We start from the raw sequence: 17294 nt of genomic DNA, 5'->3' as shown, positions 1-17294 counted from the left end.
AAAGCCTGGGTTCTCACACATGCAAAGAGCACTGACATTCCAGTTTTGTTTTACTCTCTGTAAGAATGGAAGATGAAGATGAACCCCCTCTTTTAAGCTGGCTCCCGCATTCCTAGGCCCCTCACCAAAGCCCCACAGGTGCCACAGCCACCAGCCGTCCCCGTGAGATTGTTCCGTTGGCACCACGTCTCACGGCAAAGCACCTCTCTTTCAAAACATGCACCTGTCACCAGGCTAAGTGCCAGGACCCCATGGCAAAGTGCCCAACTGTGGGGCAAACCCCCACCGCTTCGAGGAGGGGACAAACCCCCTGTGTACAAATGGGGCAGGAGCACGGGGGAGAGAGGCTCTGGTTCTGTCCCGCAGCCAGATGCACTACGAGTGTCAGTGCTGCAGACAAGGACTGTGGAGGAGACAGGAAAGCCTCCCTGCCCACCCTCGTCTCAAGTGGGCAGGGAGCGGAGCAGGCCTTGCGTCAGCTGGGGAAACCTTCCGCAGCCCAAGCCTGGGTCGTTTGAGAGGGATCCTGCACTTGTGAGACGATGCAACTCACTCTCTTCTTTAGAGGCAGCAACACACTGCTCCACGCACAACATCCTCTGTCTTAAGAATAATTTAAGAACCTTCTCAGTGCAACATAGGAACCCAGAAAATCCAATGCTGCTCACCAAGTGCAGAGAAGCTTTTCAAGAAGCAATGAGTACATCAGAAAGGAAAGAAGAATGTGTCAAGTAGTTGGTAAAAAGGCAAAAAATTACTAAGATATCTGAGGATCTTCACACTTGCAAGTTCTCACAATTTCCTCTTCTGTCCTGATTAACCAACACGAGCAGTAAAAACCACAGGATGTGACCTAAAATTACAAGGTTCAAACCACAGGACTTTAAGAATCCAGCTCCTGAAGCACCTAATGGCCCAGAGAGGTCACCCACGATTATGGCAAAAACTTCTCAAAAGACTGCAGTGTGGAAACGTGTCATCGAAAGGCTGTGGTCACGCTGACTGCGGCAGAGCAGCTACAACATTTCTGAACAATCCTGCGAGGGACGGTGGGGCCCCGGCAGGCTCACTCACCCTCACAGCCCAGTGGGCCTCGGCGGGCGGCGCGGCGGCCATCAGGGGGCTGCTTGTGTCGTGCTGGAAAAGAAGGAGAACATTCTCGGTTGCTGCCGGCAGAGAACTGAACGCCAGGAGGGTGTGTTTCCTGAGGAGGACAGAAATTACAAAGTCCTTTCCAAGAGGGGGAAGAAAGAACGGGGAGATAAATAATAGACGTAGAAATGGACGGATACTAGGTAGATGGGTAGGTAGGAAAATTATAGAAAGATGGATGGATGGATGGATGGATGGATGGACAGATGGACAGAAGGATGGTAGGACGGATAGATGGAAGGATGGAAGGAGAGATGGACGGAAGGCAGGCACGCAGGACGGGGTGATTACAGGTGGGTAAGCCCGACAGCCGCAGCAGAAGGGACGTGAAGCCCTCTGACACTCACAAACTTGGGTGGCGGCATGCTGAGGCTCAGATTGCTCAAGGTGACGTCGTGGCCACTCTGGGCACAGGCCACCAGTCTCAGTGCAACATAGAAGCCCTGAAAATCCAAAAGCAGAGGGTCCGGGGTGTGAACGGCCGCTGGAGAGCAGCCCGCGACCGCACCTCTGGGTGAGAGCCACCGCCAGTGCCAGGCTCAGCTGGAGCCACCCCAGGAGCCCGGCTGGAAGGGACAGGCCATGGCAGGCTCGCCCCCTTTCACCTGGAGCATGGTGAAATGTCCTTAGCTGTACGTTCTGAAGACAACAAACCCCCAACATTTCGGAGACGCTAGATCGCGTAAGTGGCATTCGAACGTATTCCGGACCATGAATGATGGAGCAAATATGTGCTGAAGTTCTTTCAACAGCTTTAAATAAATGCTGCTGTGCCGGTGTGTCCTCCCCAGCATGCCCTGCTGTGGCCCACAAGGCTCTCGCCTCCTGCTCCGGCCTCTCACTGCCTCCCCCCACATGCCCAGCCCCGGCTAGGAGCTACGTGGGCACCCGGAAGCAGTTCCAAGGCAGACGAGCGACTGGCCCTGGAACACGGACTGTTTTAAAGCTGTAAACACAGCCAGAGCCTTGGGCATCTCTTCAGAGACAAGCCCGTGGTCAGCACTTGCCAGGCTGCTGCCCACCGAGCGCCCCTGGAGACCACAATGCAGGGACGCTGTGAAAGGGGCCCAAGGAAGTTTAGGGAGACTGAGCTCAGCAAGGAGAACAGGACTCTCTTCTACCCGAGTCCTCAGAGCACGGGTCCTAAACGAGGACGGGAGGGAGGGCGGCTTCTGGCGCTTTCCTGGCGGGGTCTGAGCAGGACACAGTTTTGGGGAAGCTGAACTCAATTAAATCGATGACCCCCTGAACTCAGCAGTGTGGCAAACTGTAAATACTGTAGAATTCCACTTAAAGAACATTCTTGAAATCGTGACCTCAGGGGTGGGGAGCAGGCAGGTGGGGGCCAGGGTGGCTTGGGGAGCTCTTTGGGGCGACGGAGCACCGGGGCTTCCTTGGCGGTGGGGACCTGAATCTATGCGGGTGATGACATTTCACAGAACGTGGAAAAACTGGCAAAATCTAAATAACGCCTTGGCTTTTGTATCGTCCCCATGTCCCTTTCCTGGCTTTGATCACCATGGTTACCTAAGGTGCTATTCTGGGGGGAGCTGCAGAAGGACACACGGGAACTCTACGTACTGTTTCTGCAACTTCGATGACAGTCTAAGATTATTTCTAAATGAAAATGCTTCAAAAATCTTGATCCCTTTAATGTACAGCAAATACTAAGAGAAGCATGAGCCGTGAGAAAGGGCTTCGAGTGTTCGAAAGACCTTTCTCTGCAAAGCCCCTTCCCGCTGGCAGGCACCCCACGGTGCTCTGAGGCTGCTGTCCCAGGGGTGTGGAGGGACTGGGGAGGGGCCGTGGGGATGTGGTGGGACGCCTGCCCGCCAGCTCCACATGCTCTCTGAATGCATATACCTGTTTGTCCAAGAACCCTTTACCTTCTGGGTCGGCCAAATCCCATATCTGCGGAAACACAAAGAAGCCGTGTGAGTACGTGCCCAGTGGAGACGCCTCGGCCACTAGCTGACACGGTGGGAGACCTGGCAGCCCACCCGGCGGCCACGGGCCTCCCGCACAAACGGCCTCGCCAAGCGGGTGCCAACCCCCACCCACCCCCCAGCTTGCAGAGGAGGATGCCAACCCGAGCTGGGGAATGACCTGCCCAGGATGGGGCAGCCAGCAGGCGGCAGGGCCGGGAGCCCACCCACGGTCCTCAGGGGGTGCCCTGGGAGAGGGGTCCGCCCACCGCCCACCTTGGCCAGCTGTGACTCGCACCTACGTACCTTCCCAAGAACAACGTCCGAGAGCCCGGACTTCTTTAGGAAAAGCGCGGCCTCGCTTGCCCCGACTCTCCCCGTGTACGCGGGATCCACCTGCACAGGAGACCCACACCTGAGCCGCCGCTGCAGCCATGGGGCCCGGCAACCTCCCCCTCCGCCGACTCATCTCTCAGGGAGCAAGAGGGTGAGGGCTCTGCCTCCCAGCTCAGTCTAAAATCACGCCAGGCAAACGTACCTGCTTGTAGTAAGATTCATATAACGGGTTTCCAGTGGGGATCTATAAAGAAAACCATGGTACTGGTCAAAAGTGGACACGGCACCCCTAAGAATATGTGTCACCTCACTTGCATCAGTGTGAGAAGGAGATTAAGTTTAGCTTTCACACAGGACAGGTGTGCCTAGCAGGGTGGGGCAGTTAAGGAATTGGTAGAAGGTTAAAAAGACAAACTGTAATCCACAGTCAGTCCCCCTGCTTATCCACTCACTATCCACAGTCAGTCCGCCTGCTTATCCGCCCACTATCTACTATCCTTGCAAGGTGGAGACTCAGGGTAAAGGTTCCCAAAATAGCCTCATATCTTGTTACCAAACTAGCCCAGACTGGCTCTAAAGAGGCCTGGGCATCACCATTATAGTCAGGGGTGGGGATTTGTTCCAACTGTTCCTAATGTTGCAAATTTGTGCAGAAACCTATTTCAAATGTTTCCAATTTGGGCAGGCTGCATGTTTCAAATTTGGGCGGGCTAGTCAGGCTTGTGGAACAGAATGTAACCTAGGGAGTATCAGCCACTGGAGAAACAGGGGAGGGACTTGCGGTTAGGCGTAGGGAATAAATACTGCTGAGCCTATTGTTCTGGCGCCAACCCCCACATTTGGTTGGGCGCCTGTTCTTGCAAGACCGTGAATAAATTCTTTTCTTCTCCACAATTGGGTGAGCGTTTATTCCTTTTTAGGAACGGTGCTTATTTCTCACATTGGTACCAAGACACAAGAGTGTAAAACCAAACCGTGCGTGCTAGACGTCCAGTCTGCACAGAGGCTCCGCCCACTGCACGTGCGGCTGCTAACATCCTCTCTGTGGACGGACGGCCTCCCGCAGGGACCTCGAGTCGGAGCAGGTTTCTGCACCCCAGCTTCCAGCGCGTGCCCTGCCCACCCTGCCCCACAGGCTGCCAGAGCAAGGCTCAGAAATGCACAAGGGACCGGGTGCTGAGACCGAGCCAGCGGCGACCACCCCCGCGTTGCAGGGGGACACGGAAGGGCTCTGAGCCCCAGCCCCCCAAGCCCCCGAGACCCCGGCACTGGGAGAAGTGGCTGCCCTGCCTGAGGGCACAGTGGAAGGAGGCCCCTAGGCCACGCTGGACCCAGCCTGGTTGCTGCCGGGTCCCTGCACGTCCCCCCAGGCCCCACACCTGGTCGTGGACTGGGTGGACTCGTACGGGTGCCAGTGCTCTGCCAAGGGGAGTGGGAAGGCAGTGCACAAACCTGCCAATGTTGATTTATAGAGCCCCAAGTACGCTCAGTGGTACAGAAGAAACTGCTCAAGGGATGTGAGCCAGGGCAGAGAGCCTGCCTGAAAGCGAGGAGTGAGCATGTTTTCTTTTGAAAGTTCCCTTGATGCTACGAGGAAGGGAGAAGAGAGACGGATCCCGAGAGAGGACGGCCGGGTGGTGCGGGCAGAGGCCGGGGCCGTCGGAGCAGCCCCGCCCACAGTGAGACAGTGAGGTGGCAAAGCAAAAAAGTAAATAAAAAGAAAAATGCCCCTCAGGCACTGTCATGTTGCTTCTCTCATGCATCTGCCAATACCAACAGAACGCACAACCTGGAGCATGCAGCTGCGGGGCCGTGGGTGCTGAGAGCGAGCCCGGGAGGCACCCCCGGGAGGCAGCCGTGACACGGGGACCTTGGGGCGGGGGACATACGGAGCTGTCAATTCTGTGTCCCAGGACAGTAATCTAAAGGTGTGCTTACAGAATAAAGGCCATGATCAGTAACTATTTTTTCAGTGGGGGAAGGTGGAGACCCTCCCGTTGGGGTCACTGGACCTGAACGGAAACCTCGCGTGCGGGTGGAGCCGTGAAGCCGTGTTTTGGGTTAAAAATAACACCGGGCAGCAGTCGGCCTCTGGGGGCAGCCAACACCTGCAGGCACAGACAGAACTGAAACTGGAAAGACACCGAGACGTAGCAGAGATAGAAGAAAAACAAAGATTTGAAAGGGGAGTGAAGGAACATCAAAACAAAAAGAAAGCAAGTAAAAGAGAGGGGAATTCCTGTAAAAACAGAAAAGCTAAAGATAGAAAACGAAAACATCAAAGGAGCTGGGGGTGAGGAGCGGTGAGCAGGGGGGAGACAGAGGCACCGAGGAGACGGGGAGAAGGCTGTGCACACCGGCCCCGTCCACCACCGCCGCTGGGCACGGGAGGGACGCCCAAGCCCTCAGGACCCCCAGCGCCCTGTGCCCGCGCGGCTGCCGGAGCATGACGCTCCCACCCGGCCGAGCGTTCCAGGCGAGCTGCCCGTGAGCAGGTGGGCAGAACGCGGCCACACGCCACGGGACAAAGCCATAGCAGGGCAGACGGCACCTCAACCGTGGTGGGGGCACTGGGGGGACACAGACCCCATGGGGCCTCCACCACGGACAACAGGGAGAGGCGCAGGGCGGAGACACATTTCCAGGGGGTTTCCATGCTCGCCATGGTCAGGCAGCGGCTCCGAGCTGCGAGGACTCTGCATGAGAGCAATGGTGCGGTGGAGTTCAGGGACACGGTGACCAAGTCTCTCAAACTTCCCAAATGCTCCTGAGCCACGAGAGCCTTACTCCAGAGAAACGAGGGTGGAGGGTTCCGGACAGGGCAGTGGAGTCGCAGCACGGGGCCCCGGCTCTCTGTGCCAAGGCTCACCCACAAGACCAGGGGGACACCAGGGGCTCGTCCATGGAGACGGGGCTACCCTGAGGGCTCGTCATGGAGATGAGGGGACCCCAAGGGCTCATCCATGGAGTTGGGGGGACCCCAAGGGCTCCTCATGGAGACCACGTGGACCCCGAGGGCTTGTCCATGGAGATGGGGGGACCCCAAGGGCTCATCATGGAGACCATGTGGACCCCAGGGGCTCCTCATAAAGATGGGGGGACACCAGGGGCTCATCATGGAGATGGGGGGACACCAGGGGCTTGTCCATGGAGATGGGGGTACCCCGAGGGCTCGTCATGGAGACCACGTGGACACCAGGGGCTCCTCATAGAGATGGGGGGACACCAGGGGCTCGTCATGGAGATGGGGGGAAACCAGGGGCTTGTCCATGGAGATGGGGGGACCCCGAGGGCTCATCCATGGAGATGGGGGGACCCCGACGGCTCATCATGGAGACCACATGGACCCCAAGGGCTCGTCATGGAGACGGGGGGACCCCGGGATCTGCCCCTGAGGACCACCACGGGGCTGGTGCAAACCTCCCTCCCTGACAATGGGAGTCTAGCAGGGACAGGACGACACTGGGGCTTTGGGGAATGCCCCGTGTTTCAGGTGCAGCCACAGCAGGAGGGATGAGACGAAGGGACTCACTGCCACCTCCTGCCACACTGCTGCCTCCGGGCAGGACGGTCACCCCCACACTCTGCCTGGAGACGGCCACCACCATGACGAGTCCCTGGGCAGCCAGCCTGTCACCCAGCCCGGGCAGCTGCCCCAGCTACAGGAAAGGGCCCCCTGTGTGTCAGCAGGCCTGGGAGCGGCCACCCCCCATCCCAGACCCCACAAGTGAGCCGAGGCCCATGCCCGAAGCAAGAGCAGAAAGGGACCCCCAGTCAGTGGACGAGCCTGCAGTGCAGAGGCTGCTGACCGCCCCGGGGACAGAGCGAGGCATGGCAGGAAGATGCCTCTACGAGGGGCGCCCCCTTCCAGCCCTGCCCAGAGGCCACCTCTTGACCGCGACGGTGGGGTTGGAATTATCCAAGCAGGTCAACACAGTCACTCTCAGCGGCTCTTGGCAACTTAGTAACCAGGCAAATGCCTGTGGCTTTTCACGTCCTCCTCCTGCCCAGGGATGACTTAGAAGTGGGGTGGCACACAATCTGGGGGCCTTCCCTTGTGAGGCTGGTTGCTGCAGGGGAGAGGCTGAGCCCACTTATAACTGTGCCTAGAAGCCCCCCCAGAGAGCCTCTGTGTTGCTCAGATGTGGCCTCTCTCTCTAAGCCACCTTGGTAGGTGAACTCACTGCCCTCCCCACTACGTGGGACACGACTCCCAGGGGTGTGGATCCCCCTGGTAACACAGGACATGACTCCCGGGGAGGAGCTGGGACCCAGCATTGTGGGATTGAGAACATCTTCTTGACCAAAAGGGGGAAGAGAAATGAAACAAAATAAAGTTCCAGTGGCTGAGAGATTCCAAATGGAGTCAAGAGGTCACTCTGGAGGCTGTCCTCATGTGCTATATACAGAACACTTTTTAGTCTTTAGTGTGCTGGAGTGACTAGAGGGAAATACCTGAAGGTGTCAAACTGCAACCCAGTGACCTTGATTCTTGAAGGCGACTGTATAACTATGCTGCTTGCAAAGTGTGACAGTGCGATTGTGAAAACCTTGTGGCTCACACTCCCTTTATCCAGTGTATAGACAGATGAGTGGGAAAAGGAGGACAAAAATTAAATGAAAAATAGGGTGGGATGGAGGGAGAGGAAAGATTTGGGTGTTCTTTTTTGCTTTTATTTTTTTTTTTGGACTAAGGAAAAGGTTCAAAAATTGATTCTGGTGATGAACACACAACTGTGTGATGGTGCTGTGAATAACTGTACACTGTGAATATATCTCAATTAAACTGTACTTAAAAAAAACACTGCAGCGGGGCGAGGGGGCCGGCCCATCGCGGCCCCGATTCGCAGATGGGGAGACCGAAGCGCCCTGGCCCCAGGAGCCCCCGGCCGTGGGCCACGCCTGCACCCTGCACAACCAGCTCCGGCTCCAGGTGGGGGGTGGCAGGGATGGTGGCGGAAGACAGCGAACGTCGTTAGTGTCACTAAATCGCACACAGGCAAATGCCAACGGGAAGTTCCATGTTGCGTGTACATCCCCACAACCAACCTTCAAAACAAAAAGCAGATGAACAAAAAAAGACACACCAGGTCAGCAAAGAAACTGGCCGTTTGAGGCACCCATGCTTTTATGGTCCCTAACAGCTACACGAAAAAAAAACCCTCATGCCAGGCTCTGTTCTTCGTTTCTGAGGGAACCTGGGGAGGTACGAGCGGGAGTGAGGCCCAGGGAGAAATGTTTTGATTTTACAGCACTGTGCGGTAACAATATTTCACAAGTGCCCTGGGAAGACTGAGAGGACACTGCCGCAGCAAAACACCTTAGCTCCCGCAAGCTTGTTTAGGTGAACAAGGTTTTTAACTAGAAAACTGAAAGACACAGGAAGGGAGTGGAAGCTGGGCCTCCTTTCCCCGGAACAGATCCTAACCCCCACCCATGACGCAGGCGCTGAGCAGAGAGAAGGTGTCCTCCGTCTCGCTGAGAGGCAGCTCCAACACACCACCGGTTATTTTCCACAATTACATAGTCACTTCTTGATTCATGTTACACTATTTTGCTCAAAACAAAAACAAAACTGACAGCCAGGCCCATGAGCCGGGCCCTGGGCACCAGGCCAGCCTCTGGGCAAGGCCCCCTGGGAACGGGGCTAAGGAGCATGTGTGATAGTGCACTTTTAGTAAACAGAAAGGTCAAAGTTCAAGACCTGACCTGCATGTAGAAAACTCTTTGGAAGCCAGCAGGGCCTGCCATCTTCCCCAGGAAAGCTGCTGGCTCACAGTGGCTGTTGTCAGCCGCTGCTGCCAAGCTCTGCAGGAAGCCAATTACTAACACCCAAGGACACCCCGGTCTGGGTTCCCACTTGGAAAAACAGACGCTGACCAAAACACGGCCCAGAAAAACGCACACATGATGGTCCTTGTGCTTCCACCTTCTGCTGGCAGCTCCTGGGGCACCCCGACTGCAGTGCAGCCCTCCAGGCCAGTCCCCGGTGAGCACAGGGTGGCGCTGGGGCTGGGAAATCACGGGCACCCCCCGCCCCCTGGTGCCCCAGCAGAGGTCTCTACACAAGGTGAGGAGATGCACTGGGCAGGGGAAGGAGGTTTCATGAACCACAAGGAAGAAGACACACAGTCTGAGTGAAACTGAGCCCAGGGCAAGGAGAAAGGCAAGTCGGGGAGAAAAACCCAACAAATCAGTGGGGGGTGGGGGTGTTTAATCCTGTCAGTAACTCGAGTCCTGTGACGTAAAAGGAGATGCCAGTTTGCCACTAGGCTGGCAGGTTTGGAGAGCAGTGCCGAGCGAGTTAGCAGAAGGGGAAGTGACGCCCTGGGCTCTGCTGGTGGGAGCTAACATGATCCGGCTTCCTGCAGGGCAACACAGCAACACCCCGACCCGCGGGCCCAGGGCAGCTGTGGATGTGGACAGGACGGTTCCAGAACGAACACGGGACAACAAAGGCACAGGAACAGCCAGAACAATTCTGGAAAAGCAGGATAAAGTGGGAGGAATTGGGCCCCCCACTTCCAACTCTGGTACAGGCCAGTGTGGGACAGGCCATCAGGGGCCATGGGACCGACGGAACCAAACAGCAAACCCGGAAGGAGAACCTCACAACAGGCCCAACTGGCTTCTGACAAAGGCCCGAAAGCAAGCAAAGGAGAAAAGAGAGCCGAACTTTTCAACAAATGGGGCCGGAGGAACCGGAAATCCAGAAGCAAAAAAACAAACAAACAAAAAAACAAAACAGACCTCGACATAAACCTCACGCCTTCTTCAAAAATTAACTCAGTGGACCCTGGGCTCAAATGAAAAACCTAAAGCTACAAAACCCAGAAGCAAGCACAGGAGAAACCCTTCAGGATCGAGGGGTCTCCGACACCAAAAGCAGAAGCCACAAAAGGGAAAATTGATAAATCAGACTTCATCAAAACTAAAAATGTTTCTTTTGCAAAAGACCCTGTGCCAAGGGTGCACAAACAAGCTACAGGCGGGGAGAACATATTTGCAAAGCACACATCCAACAACACAGGGCTAGTTTCTAGAATATAGAAAGAACTGTTAAACTCACCTGTAGAAAAGCAAACAACCCAATGAGAACACGGCAGAAGACGCAAAGAACCTTTCCCCCAAGAGAAGGCAAAAAGGAGCACCCGACGAGATGGTCAGCGCCATCAGCCAGCGGGGACCTGCAAATCAAAGCCACTGGGTGACTCCAGGCATGGCCGCGGGGATGTCGGGGGGCATGGCCACTCTGGGAGAGCCCGGCGATTTCTTCAAATGCTAAACACGCACCTACCACGCGGCCCGGCAATGACACCGCTGGACACTCATCCAGAGGAACGACAACAGGTCCGCGTGAGAAACAGCACAAATGTTTCCGGGAGCTTTATTCATGACAGCCCCCAGATGCCCCTCAGTGGGTGAGCAGTGGACAACTCACCGTTTCCCGTCCACACCCACTTGGCAACAAGGAGGAAGAAAGTGCGCACATGCACTGCCTTCCGGAACATTCTCCAGAGCACCAGGCTGCGTGAAGCAAACCAACCCCAAAGGCCATGTCCCACATGAGTCCATCAGGGAACATTCCCAAAATGATGAAGTGGCAGAATCGGGGGGCAGGCTCATGACTGCCAGGGGCTGAGGAGGGGATGGCTACAGAGGGACATGGGACTCCGTGGGGTGGAAGCCATTGGCATCTTGACCGTCTCCGTGTCAATGTCCCGTGTACTACGTCGTCCGGCACTTTTGCAAGATGTCACTGTTGAGAGAAACTGGGATGCCTCCGTACTTATTATGTTTTCCAACTGCATGTGAGGCAAAATTAAAAGTTTAAAAAAAAAAAAAGGCTCAAGAGACCTAACGAGTAAGTCAGGGTGGCATTTTCAGAGCATCGGGGAAAGTGGAAGATGGCCTGGGCTAACAGAGAGATCCTTATCGATTCCATTAGGGGATGATGGCACGTCGCTGTGTAAAGAAAAATGGTCTTCATCAGAGATGCCAAGAGAAATATGACTTCCAGGTAGAACTGTGACCAACAGACTCCAAGGATCACAACTGCATATGTGTGCTGACGGGGTTCAAGGGATGGGGACAGGCGACAAAGATTTGCAAAATGCGATGTCTGTGGAAAATGGGTGAAGGGTGCATGGCATCTGTTGAACTCCTCTCTGCTAACGTGTCTCGAGTTTGCGGCTGAGAGCCACCCTCTGACGTGTGTCTAATCAGCAAGGGAGGCAGCGGGAGCAGCGGCTTCCGGGTTCAATGTCACACGTGGGAGGTGCTCGATCCTGGAGATGCCGCTTTCTTCCAAGTCCACCAAACACGGCCTCTCCCTCCCACACGGAGACGCTCTCCCGGATGGCGGGGCCTGGAGCCCAGGACGGGCAGATAAACCCGGGACCCGCGGGCAGAAGGGCCCAGAGCACAGCAGGTGAGCAGACAGGGCCAGGCACGCGGGGCAGGGGCGTCCGATGTCCTGTGGTCCAGCACCCAGGCCTCCGTCTGCAGGAGAGGGCAGCAGATGGGGCATGCCCACCTTCTCCCCCAACATGGGACGGCCCCTGCCTCCGTGGGCATAACGGACCCCCATCTCACTCTGCCCATCCCCTCCAGGGAAGCGGTCCGACACGGGGGTCCACAGAGGCCAGACCGACATGCACTGAGGCCCACCCACGACCTGAAAGCTGTGTGACCCCAGGGAGGCTCTTCGGCCTGTCCCTGCCTCGGTTTCTCCATGGGGCACTGAGGATGAGCCTTCCTGCCAGGGGGCGGGGGCGGGGCAAGTGTGCCAGACGCCGGGGCCCCAATTCCCACATCCTTACCCCTCACACATCTTCTGCGTGGTAGCACCCCGAGACCCTCCCTCCAGCCCCAGGGCCCCGGGGGAGGTGACCTGCTGTGGGGAAGCACTGGGGAGCGGGCCAGACCGCGTCACCTCTAGAAGGGTACTGTCCACTCACAACACGACGGGGGCCTGCCGGGGAGGGGGCACTTAGCAAAGCCCCCCGCAGCAGCAAGGGTGACAAAGACGGGGTGGGACGGACGGTAGGACAGACGGCAGGACGGAGGGCGGGACAGACAGCAGGACAGAGGGCAGGACAGAGGGCAGTATAGAGTGGGACAGAGGGCAGGACGGACAGCAGAACAGAGAGCAGGATGGAGAGTGGGACAGACAGCAGGACGGAGAGCAGGATGGATGGCGGGATGGACAGCAGGACAGAGGGCAGGATGGTTAGCAGGACAGACAGCAGGACACAGGGCAGGATGGAGAGTGGGACAGAAGGCAGGACAGAGGACAGGACGGAGGGCAGGACAGAGGGAGGGACAGATGGCAGGACGGAGGGCAGGACAGAGGGCAGGACGGAAAGCAGGATGGACAGTGGGACGGATGGCAGGATGGATGGTGGGACAGAGGGCAGGATGGAGAGCAGGATGGAGAGTGGGACATTTGGCAGGATGTAGGGCAGGACGGAAAGCAGGATGGACAGTGGGACGGATGGCAGGATGGATGGTGGGACAGAGGGCAGGATGGAGGGCAGGATGGAGAGTGGGACATTTGGCAGGATGGAGGGCAGGACGGATAGCAGGACAGAGAGCAAGATAGAGAATGGGACAGACAGCAGGATGGAGGGCAGGACAGAGGGTAGGATGGAGGGCAGGACGGACAGCAGGACAGAGAGCAGGATGGAGAATGGGACAGACAGCAGGACGGAGGGCAGGACAGAGGGGAGGACAGAGAGCAGGATGGACGGCGGGATGGACAGCGGGACAGAGGGCAGGACAGATGGCAGGACGGAGGGCGGGACGGATGCGGGACGGATGGCAGGACAGAGCACTTGCCGACAGGGTGTGGGGAGGCCAGGAGAATGGCCCTGGTGCGGCAGGGAGAGACGAGGGGGTGGCAGAACGCACCCCAGGGCGGGCGGGTATGACGGGATCAGAAAGGGGGCCCGGCAGAGGCCGCAGCTCTCCCAGAACCGCTGCTCCGAGATCCCAGGGACCCAGTCCCCTGCCTCCTCCCCTCCCCGGGCGTTGAACTGCCCCTTCGTTCTGTCCATCAGTCCTCCCTCCGTCTCACGGACATGGCCCAGAGCTCAGCCCTGGAGAGACCCACTAAGAGTGCGCAACGCGAGGGGCGGGCAGGCAGCAGGGGGTCCTCCCCAGGGGTCCCCGAGGCTGCTGTGTGGTTTCCCAAGAGGAGCAGTCAGGACCCTCGGCCCCTACTCCAGCACCCACACCTACCTCCCCCGCTCCAGGCTGATCTCACCCCTGTGATGCACAGCACGTGGCACACACACACAGCCACCATCACAGCACCCAGCTCACGCCGCAGCCGGCCCCCTCTGCCTCAGTTTCTCCTTCCGGAGGACGGAGGGCCCCACATTGCCCCTCGTGCAGTGCTGGGCCCCAGCAGGCTGTCCGGGTTGGCTCAGCAGCCTGGCAGGGTCTCAGTGGTGGAGAGGGAAGGGCAAGATGTGTGGGCCCCGGGTGACCACCCCTCCAGCAGGGGCAGGGTGAGGACCAGCAGCTAAGCCTCGCCCGGCCTCGGTTTCCCCCTCTGTAAAAGGGTCAAGGGTCACGGCGATGGTAGTTGCCCCTGAGGGAGGCTGGCTTTCTTGTTAAAGGCTGGCATCCCTGGCTCACTGCACCCAGCACCCCAGACAGAAGGGCAGCGGGTAAACGCAGCTGTGAAAAGGGGGCACCTTCTCATGGCTGAAATCCAACAGAAAGATCAAACCCGGGGCGGCTAAGCCCAGAAGGGATACGAGCCCAGGGCCTGATGGATGAGTGGGGAGACAGGCCCACCGCCCCGATCTGCACCCCGGGCCTCGGCAGAGTCACCTGTCCACATGGCACCTGCTTGCCCGCTCTGGAGCCCTCTTCTCAGGGGAGGAAGCTTCCAGAACAGACTAGGGCGAGCCGCAGGCAGAGCCGCTCCAGTCCCCGTCAGAGGATCAAATCCCAGGGGGACGGTCAGTGGTAACACACACGCAGGTGAGCCCCCTCCTCGGCCTCTCGCCAGGCGCCCCCTCCCACCATGCCTGGGTCCCCCCTCCTCGGGCTGGGGCCCAGCTGCCAGCTCCTTCTCGCCCGCCCGTCCCCTCTGGAAGCAGCCTGGACAGGCTCGCTCCCGGCAGCACTGCCCACAGGGGCTGAGAGGCAGAGGCCACCCCAGGCCCTTCCACACACGACAGACCAGGGAACCTCAGTCGGCTGTGAGCAGGCACGGAGCTCGGACACACGACGCGGGGAGCCCTGAAGACGTCACACGGGGTGAAAGAAGCCAGATGTGAAGAGACTGACTCCACTTCTAGGAAACATCCAGAACAAGCAAATCCAGAGGGAGAAGCAGATTAGAGGGTGTGGGGCTAGGAGGGGGCAGGGGTGCGGCCGCTTCCTGGGCGCAGCCTCTGGGGCAGTGAGAAGGTTCTGGCTGTGGACGTGGGGCTGGCACAGCGCTGAGCAGGTGATCGATGCCACAAGTGCCCTCGTGATGAGGTAAACAGGGGGCTCTGTGTCAAGTGCATGCTACCACAATAGGAATTTCCCCTCACAAAGCCTGGAACCTACCAGCAGCATACAGACATAAAGCACACACCCTGGCGCCAAGAAATGCCTCTGCTCGGTGCATGATGCGGGGACAGAGGCCCCCTGCTGCCAGCTCTGCCACCATAAGCAAAGCAGGGATGGCAGGGCCCGGGGACCCCAGACCTGCCCCTGGCAGGCCCCGGCCCCGTCCTCACCCACTGTCACCTGCCCGGCGGTGCCAGCCACTACCTGGGGCCCTGCTCCTGGCTCCCCACTTGCCCATGGGGACCAAAGCAGGCCCCACCCTCCTCCCTCCCAGCCTGCTCATCTGGAAGGGGCACAGGGCAACTCGGGGTGTCCCTTGGCTTCTGTGCAAGGTGGGAGCCCCCAGACCCCTGGGCTCTGCTAGGAGCCCCTGGGTGAGCAGCCTCAGGGCTGGGGAGTTCTGCTGGGCGGAGAGGAGGCTGTCAGTGGGGGGCCAGAGGGAAGGGGGTTGGTGTCCTCTGCTTCCCCCCACCCTCCCCCTCCCCAAGCCCAGTGCAGGTGCCCAGTTCTGCCCTCTTTGGGGCCCACTCGCCCCCATGAGGGCATCTGCCAGGTGGTTTTGGAACCTGGGTACCAGGGGGGCCTGGCTGCAGGGCACGACCTGGTTTTGTTGCATGTGGGTCGTGTTGTTTCATACTTTCCTTTTTCTTTTTCTATTTTTATTTTATTTTCACTAACACAGAACAAAAGTCATTATTTTCAGTGCAGCCACTGTATGAGAGTGGGAATATCCCCCCTTTCCAGGAACTTATGAGGGTGACATCCACGTCCCATCACACTGACCACACTGTGCAAACACTACCTGTGTCCCGCTCCAGAACCTTTCCATCACCCCAAAGGGAAGCCCACCCCTGTGAACGGTCACTCCTGATCCCAGGACCCAACGCAGGAGCTCAGCAAAGGGACCCCAAGGTCCCCGGAGAGCTGTGCTTCTTGCCATGCCAGAGCATGGGTGTCTGCTCTCAGCTCAGCCCGGGCCATGGACCTCTCCATCCTCTCAGGCCCCTCGCTGAAGCCATCCTCCCCCCACAACCCCCCATTCCTCCTGCCATCAGAGCCTTCTGCTCTCCCCAGAACCCCTCAGTCCATGCCCCTCCCCATCGCCTCACGCCTGCAGCGCTGCACACGTCTCTGGGCTGCCCCAGCTCTGGCATGCCCATGACCAGACCAGTGCGAGCAAGTCACCACCCTGCTCAAGAACCTGCGCTGGCTCCCTGTTGCCCCGCATCAGCCCCTCTTCCCTGAGCACCGTGAGCCTGATGCTGCCTGGGCACCAGGACAGACCACCAGGCCCAGGCCCTGCCCTCGCGAGTTTCATTCCAGGCGGAGGAGACGACCGAGAGAAAACCACAGGCAGGTGCGTGGGAGAGCACAGGTGTCAGCCCTGGTGACAAGACCAGACAAGCCGAACTGACCTGTTGGGCATCACTGTGGGGAAGGGCTGGCCCAGCTGAGATGGGAAGAGATGACCCAGAGGCGAAGGGGAAGAACATTCCAGAAGGAGTGAAGAGCGTGCACACGCAAGGGCCCTGAGGCCAGAGGGAGCCTGTGCAGGCCCAGCAGGTGGGGGAGTGGGAGGGGGAGCTAGGCAGGCAGGCCCCTGACCCCAGTGCGGGACCCAACCCAGTCCAGGGCGACAGTCAGCCGCGCCTCCCAGTGCTACTGTTCTCTGTGATCCCGGGTGTGCACAGAACCTGCTTTCCCGACCGGCCAGCCCAGAAGCTCATCAGTAAGCTGATTCTGCTGTCAAGACTAAAATCACGCACAGCAGGTGGAGAGAGCAGCACCTGGGAAGAGATGGCTCTGTGTGGCCTGGACACCTCCCTCCCCGGCTCGTGGGCTCAGAGCTGGGCCTGCCTGGTGGCAGGGAGATGCCACAGCAGCTCGGAAGGGTGCAGGAGCGACCCTGGGGCATGTGCGGCCTTAGACCCTCTGCTGGACACCATGCCCCAGGCCAGCGGGCACCCCGGGCACAGATTCCTGCCTCCCTTCACCAAACTGCCTTCTTTCCTTCACCCCGTCAAGTTGCTCAAAAAGAAGAACGTGCACCCACTCATTCAAGGCCCCCTGAAGTCCCAGCCCCAGCCAAGCTTGTGGCCCTGAGCTGGAGTTCCAGCCTCTCAGCTGCTGCTCGTTCTGCCCATAAGACCATGGCCCTTGCCCCTGGGCCTCTGTGCCAGTCCAAACGCCCCTGCCCAGTGCACGGCCGTCAGCAACCCACCCAAGCACAAGCCGGTCCCGTTTCTGCCTGGGCCAGGCTGGTCCCCCCTTCCAAGCCCCCACTCCTCGTGGGCCGGGCGCGGTCAG

At 58.5% G+C, this 17294-nt stretch overlaps 1 protein-coding gene across 11 annotated transcripts in view; it reads right to left on the bottom strand.

Moving 5' to 3' along the window:
• Window positions 1-17294, bottom strand: part of EPS15L1 (epidermal growth factor receptor pathway substrate 15 like 1) — an 87477-nt gene that overhangs the window by 64776 nt on the left and 5407 nt on the right. For 10 of the 11 annotated variants that reach the window (XR_005214169.1, XR_005214168.1, XM_037818222.1 and 7 more), the window contains exons 2-6: window positions 3616-3657; window positions 3384-3473; window positions 3016-3063; window positions 1500-1595; window positions 1075-1137 (exon numbers count right to left, since the gene is read on the bottom strand). Coding sequence is in view for 9 of the 11 variants with exons in the window: in XM_037818222.1 (XP_037674150.1) it covers window positions 1075-1137; window positions 1500-1595; window positions 3016-3063; window positions 3384-3473; window positions 3616-3657 (339 nt within the window). In the remaining 2 variants the exon portion in view is untranslated. Of the gene's footprint in view, window positions 1-1074; window positions 1138-1499; window positions 1596-3015; window positions 3064-3383; window positions 3474-3615; window positions 3658-17294 lie in introns of those variants that run through there. The other variant, XM_037818224.1, reaches the window with a different exon arrangement.

This window comes from Choloepus didactylus, chromosome 25 (genome assembly GCF_015220235.1).
Source record: "Choloepus didactylus isolate mChoDid1 chromosome 25, mChoDid1.pri, whole genome shotgun sequence".
Classification (NCBI taxonomy): domain Eukaryota; kingdom Metazoa; phylum Chordata; class Mammalia; order Pilosa; family Megalonychidae; genus Choloepus; species Choloepus didactylus.
Note: the sequence above shows the minus strand (reverse complement) of the source record. Positions and strands in the feature narration are given on the sequence as shown.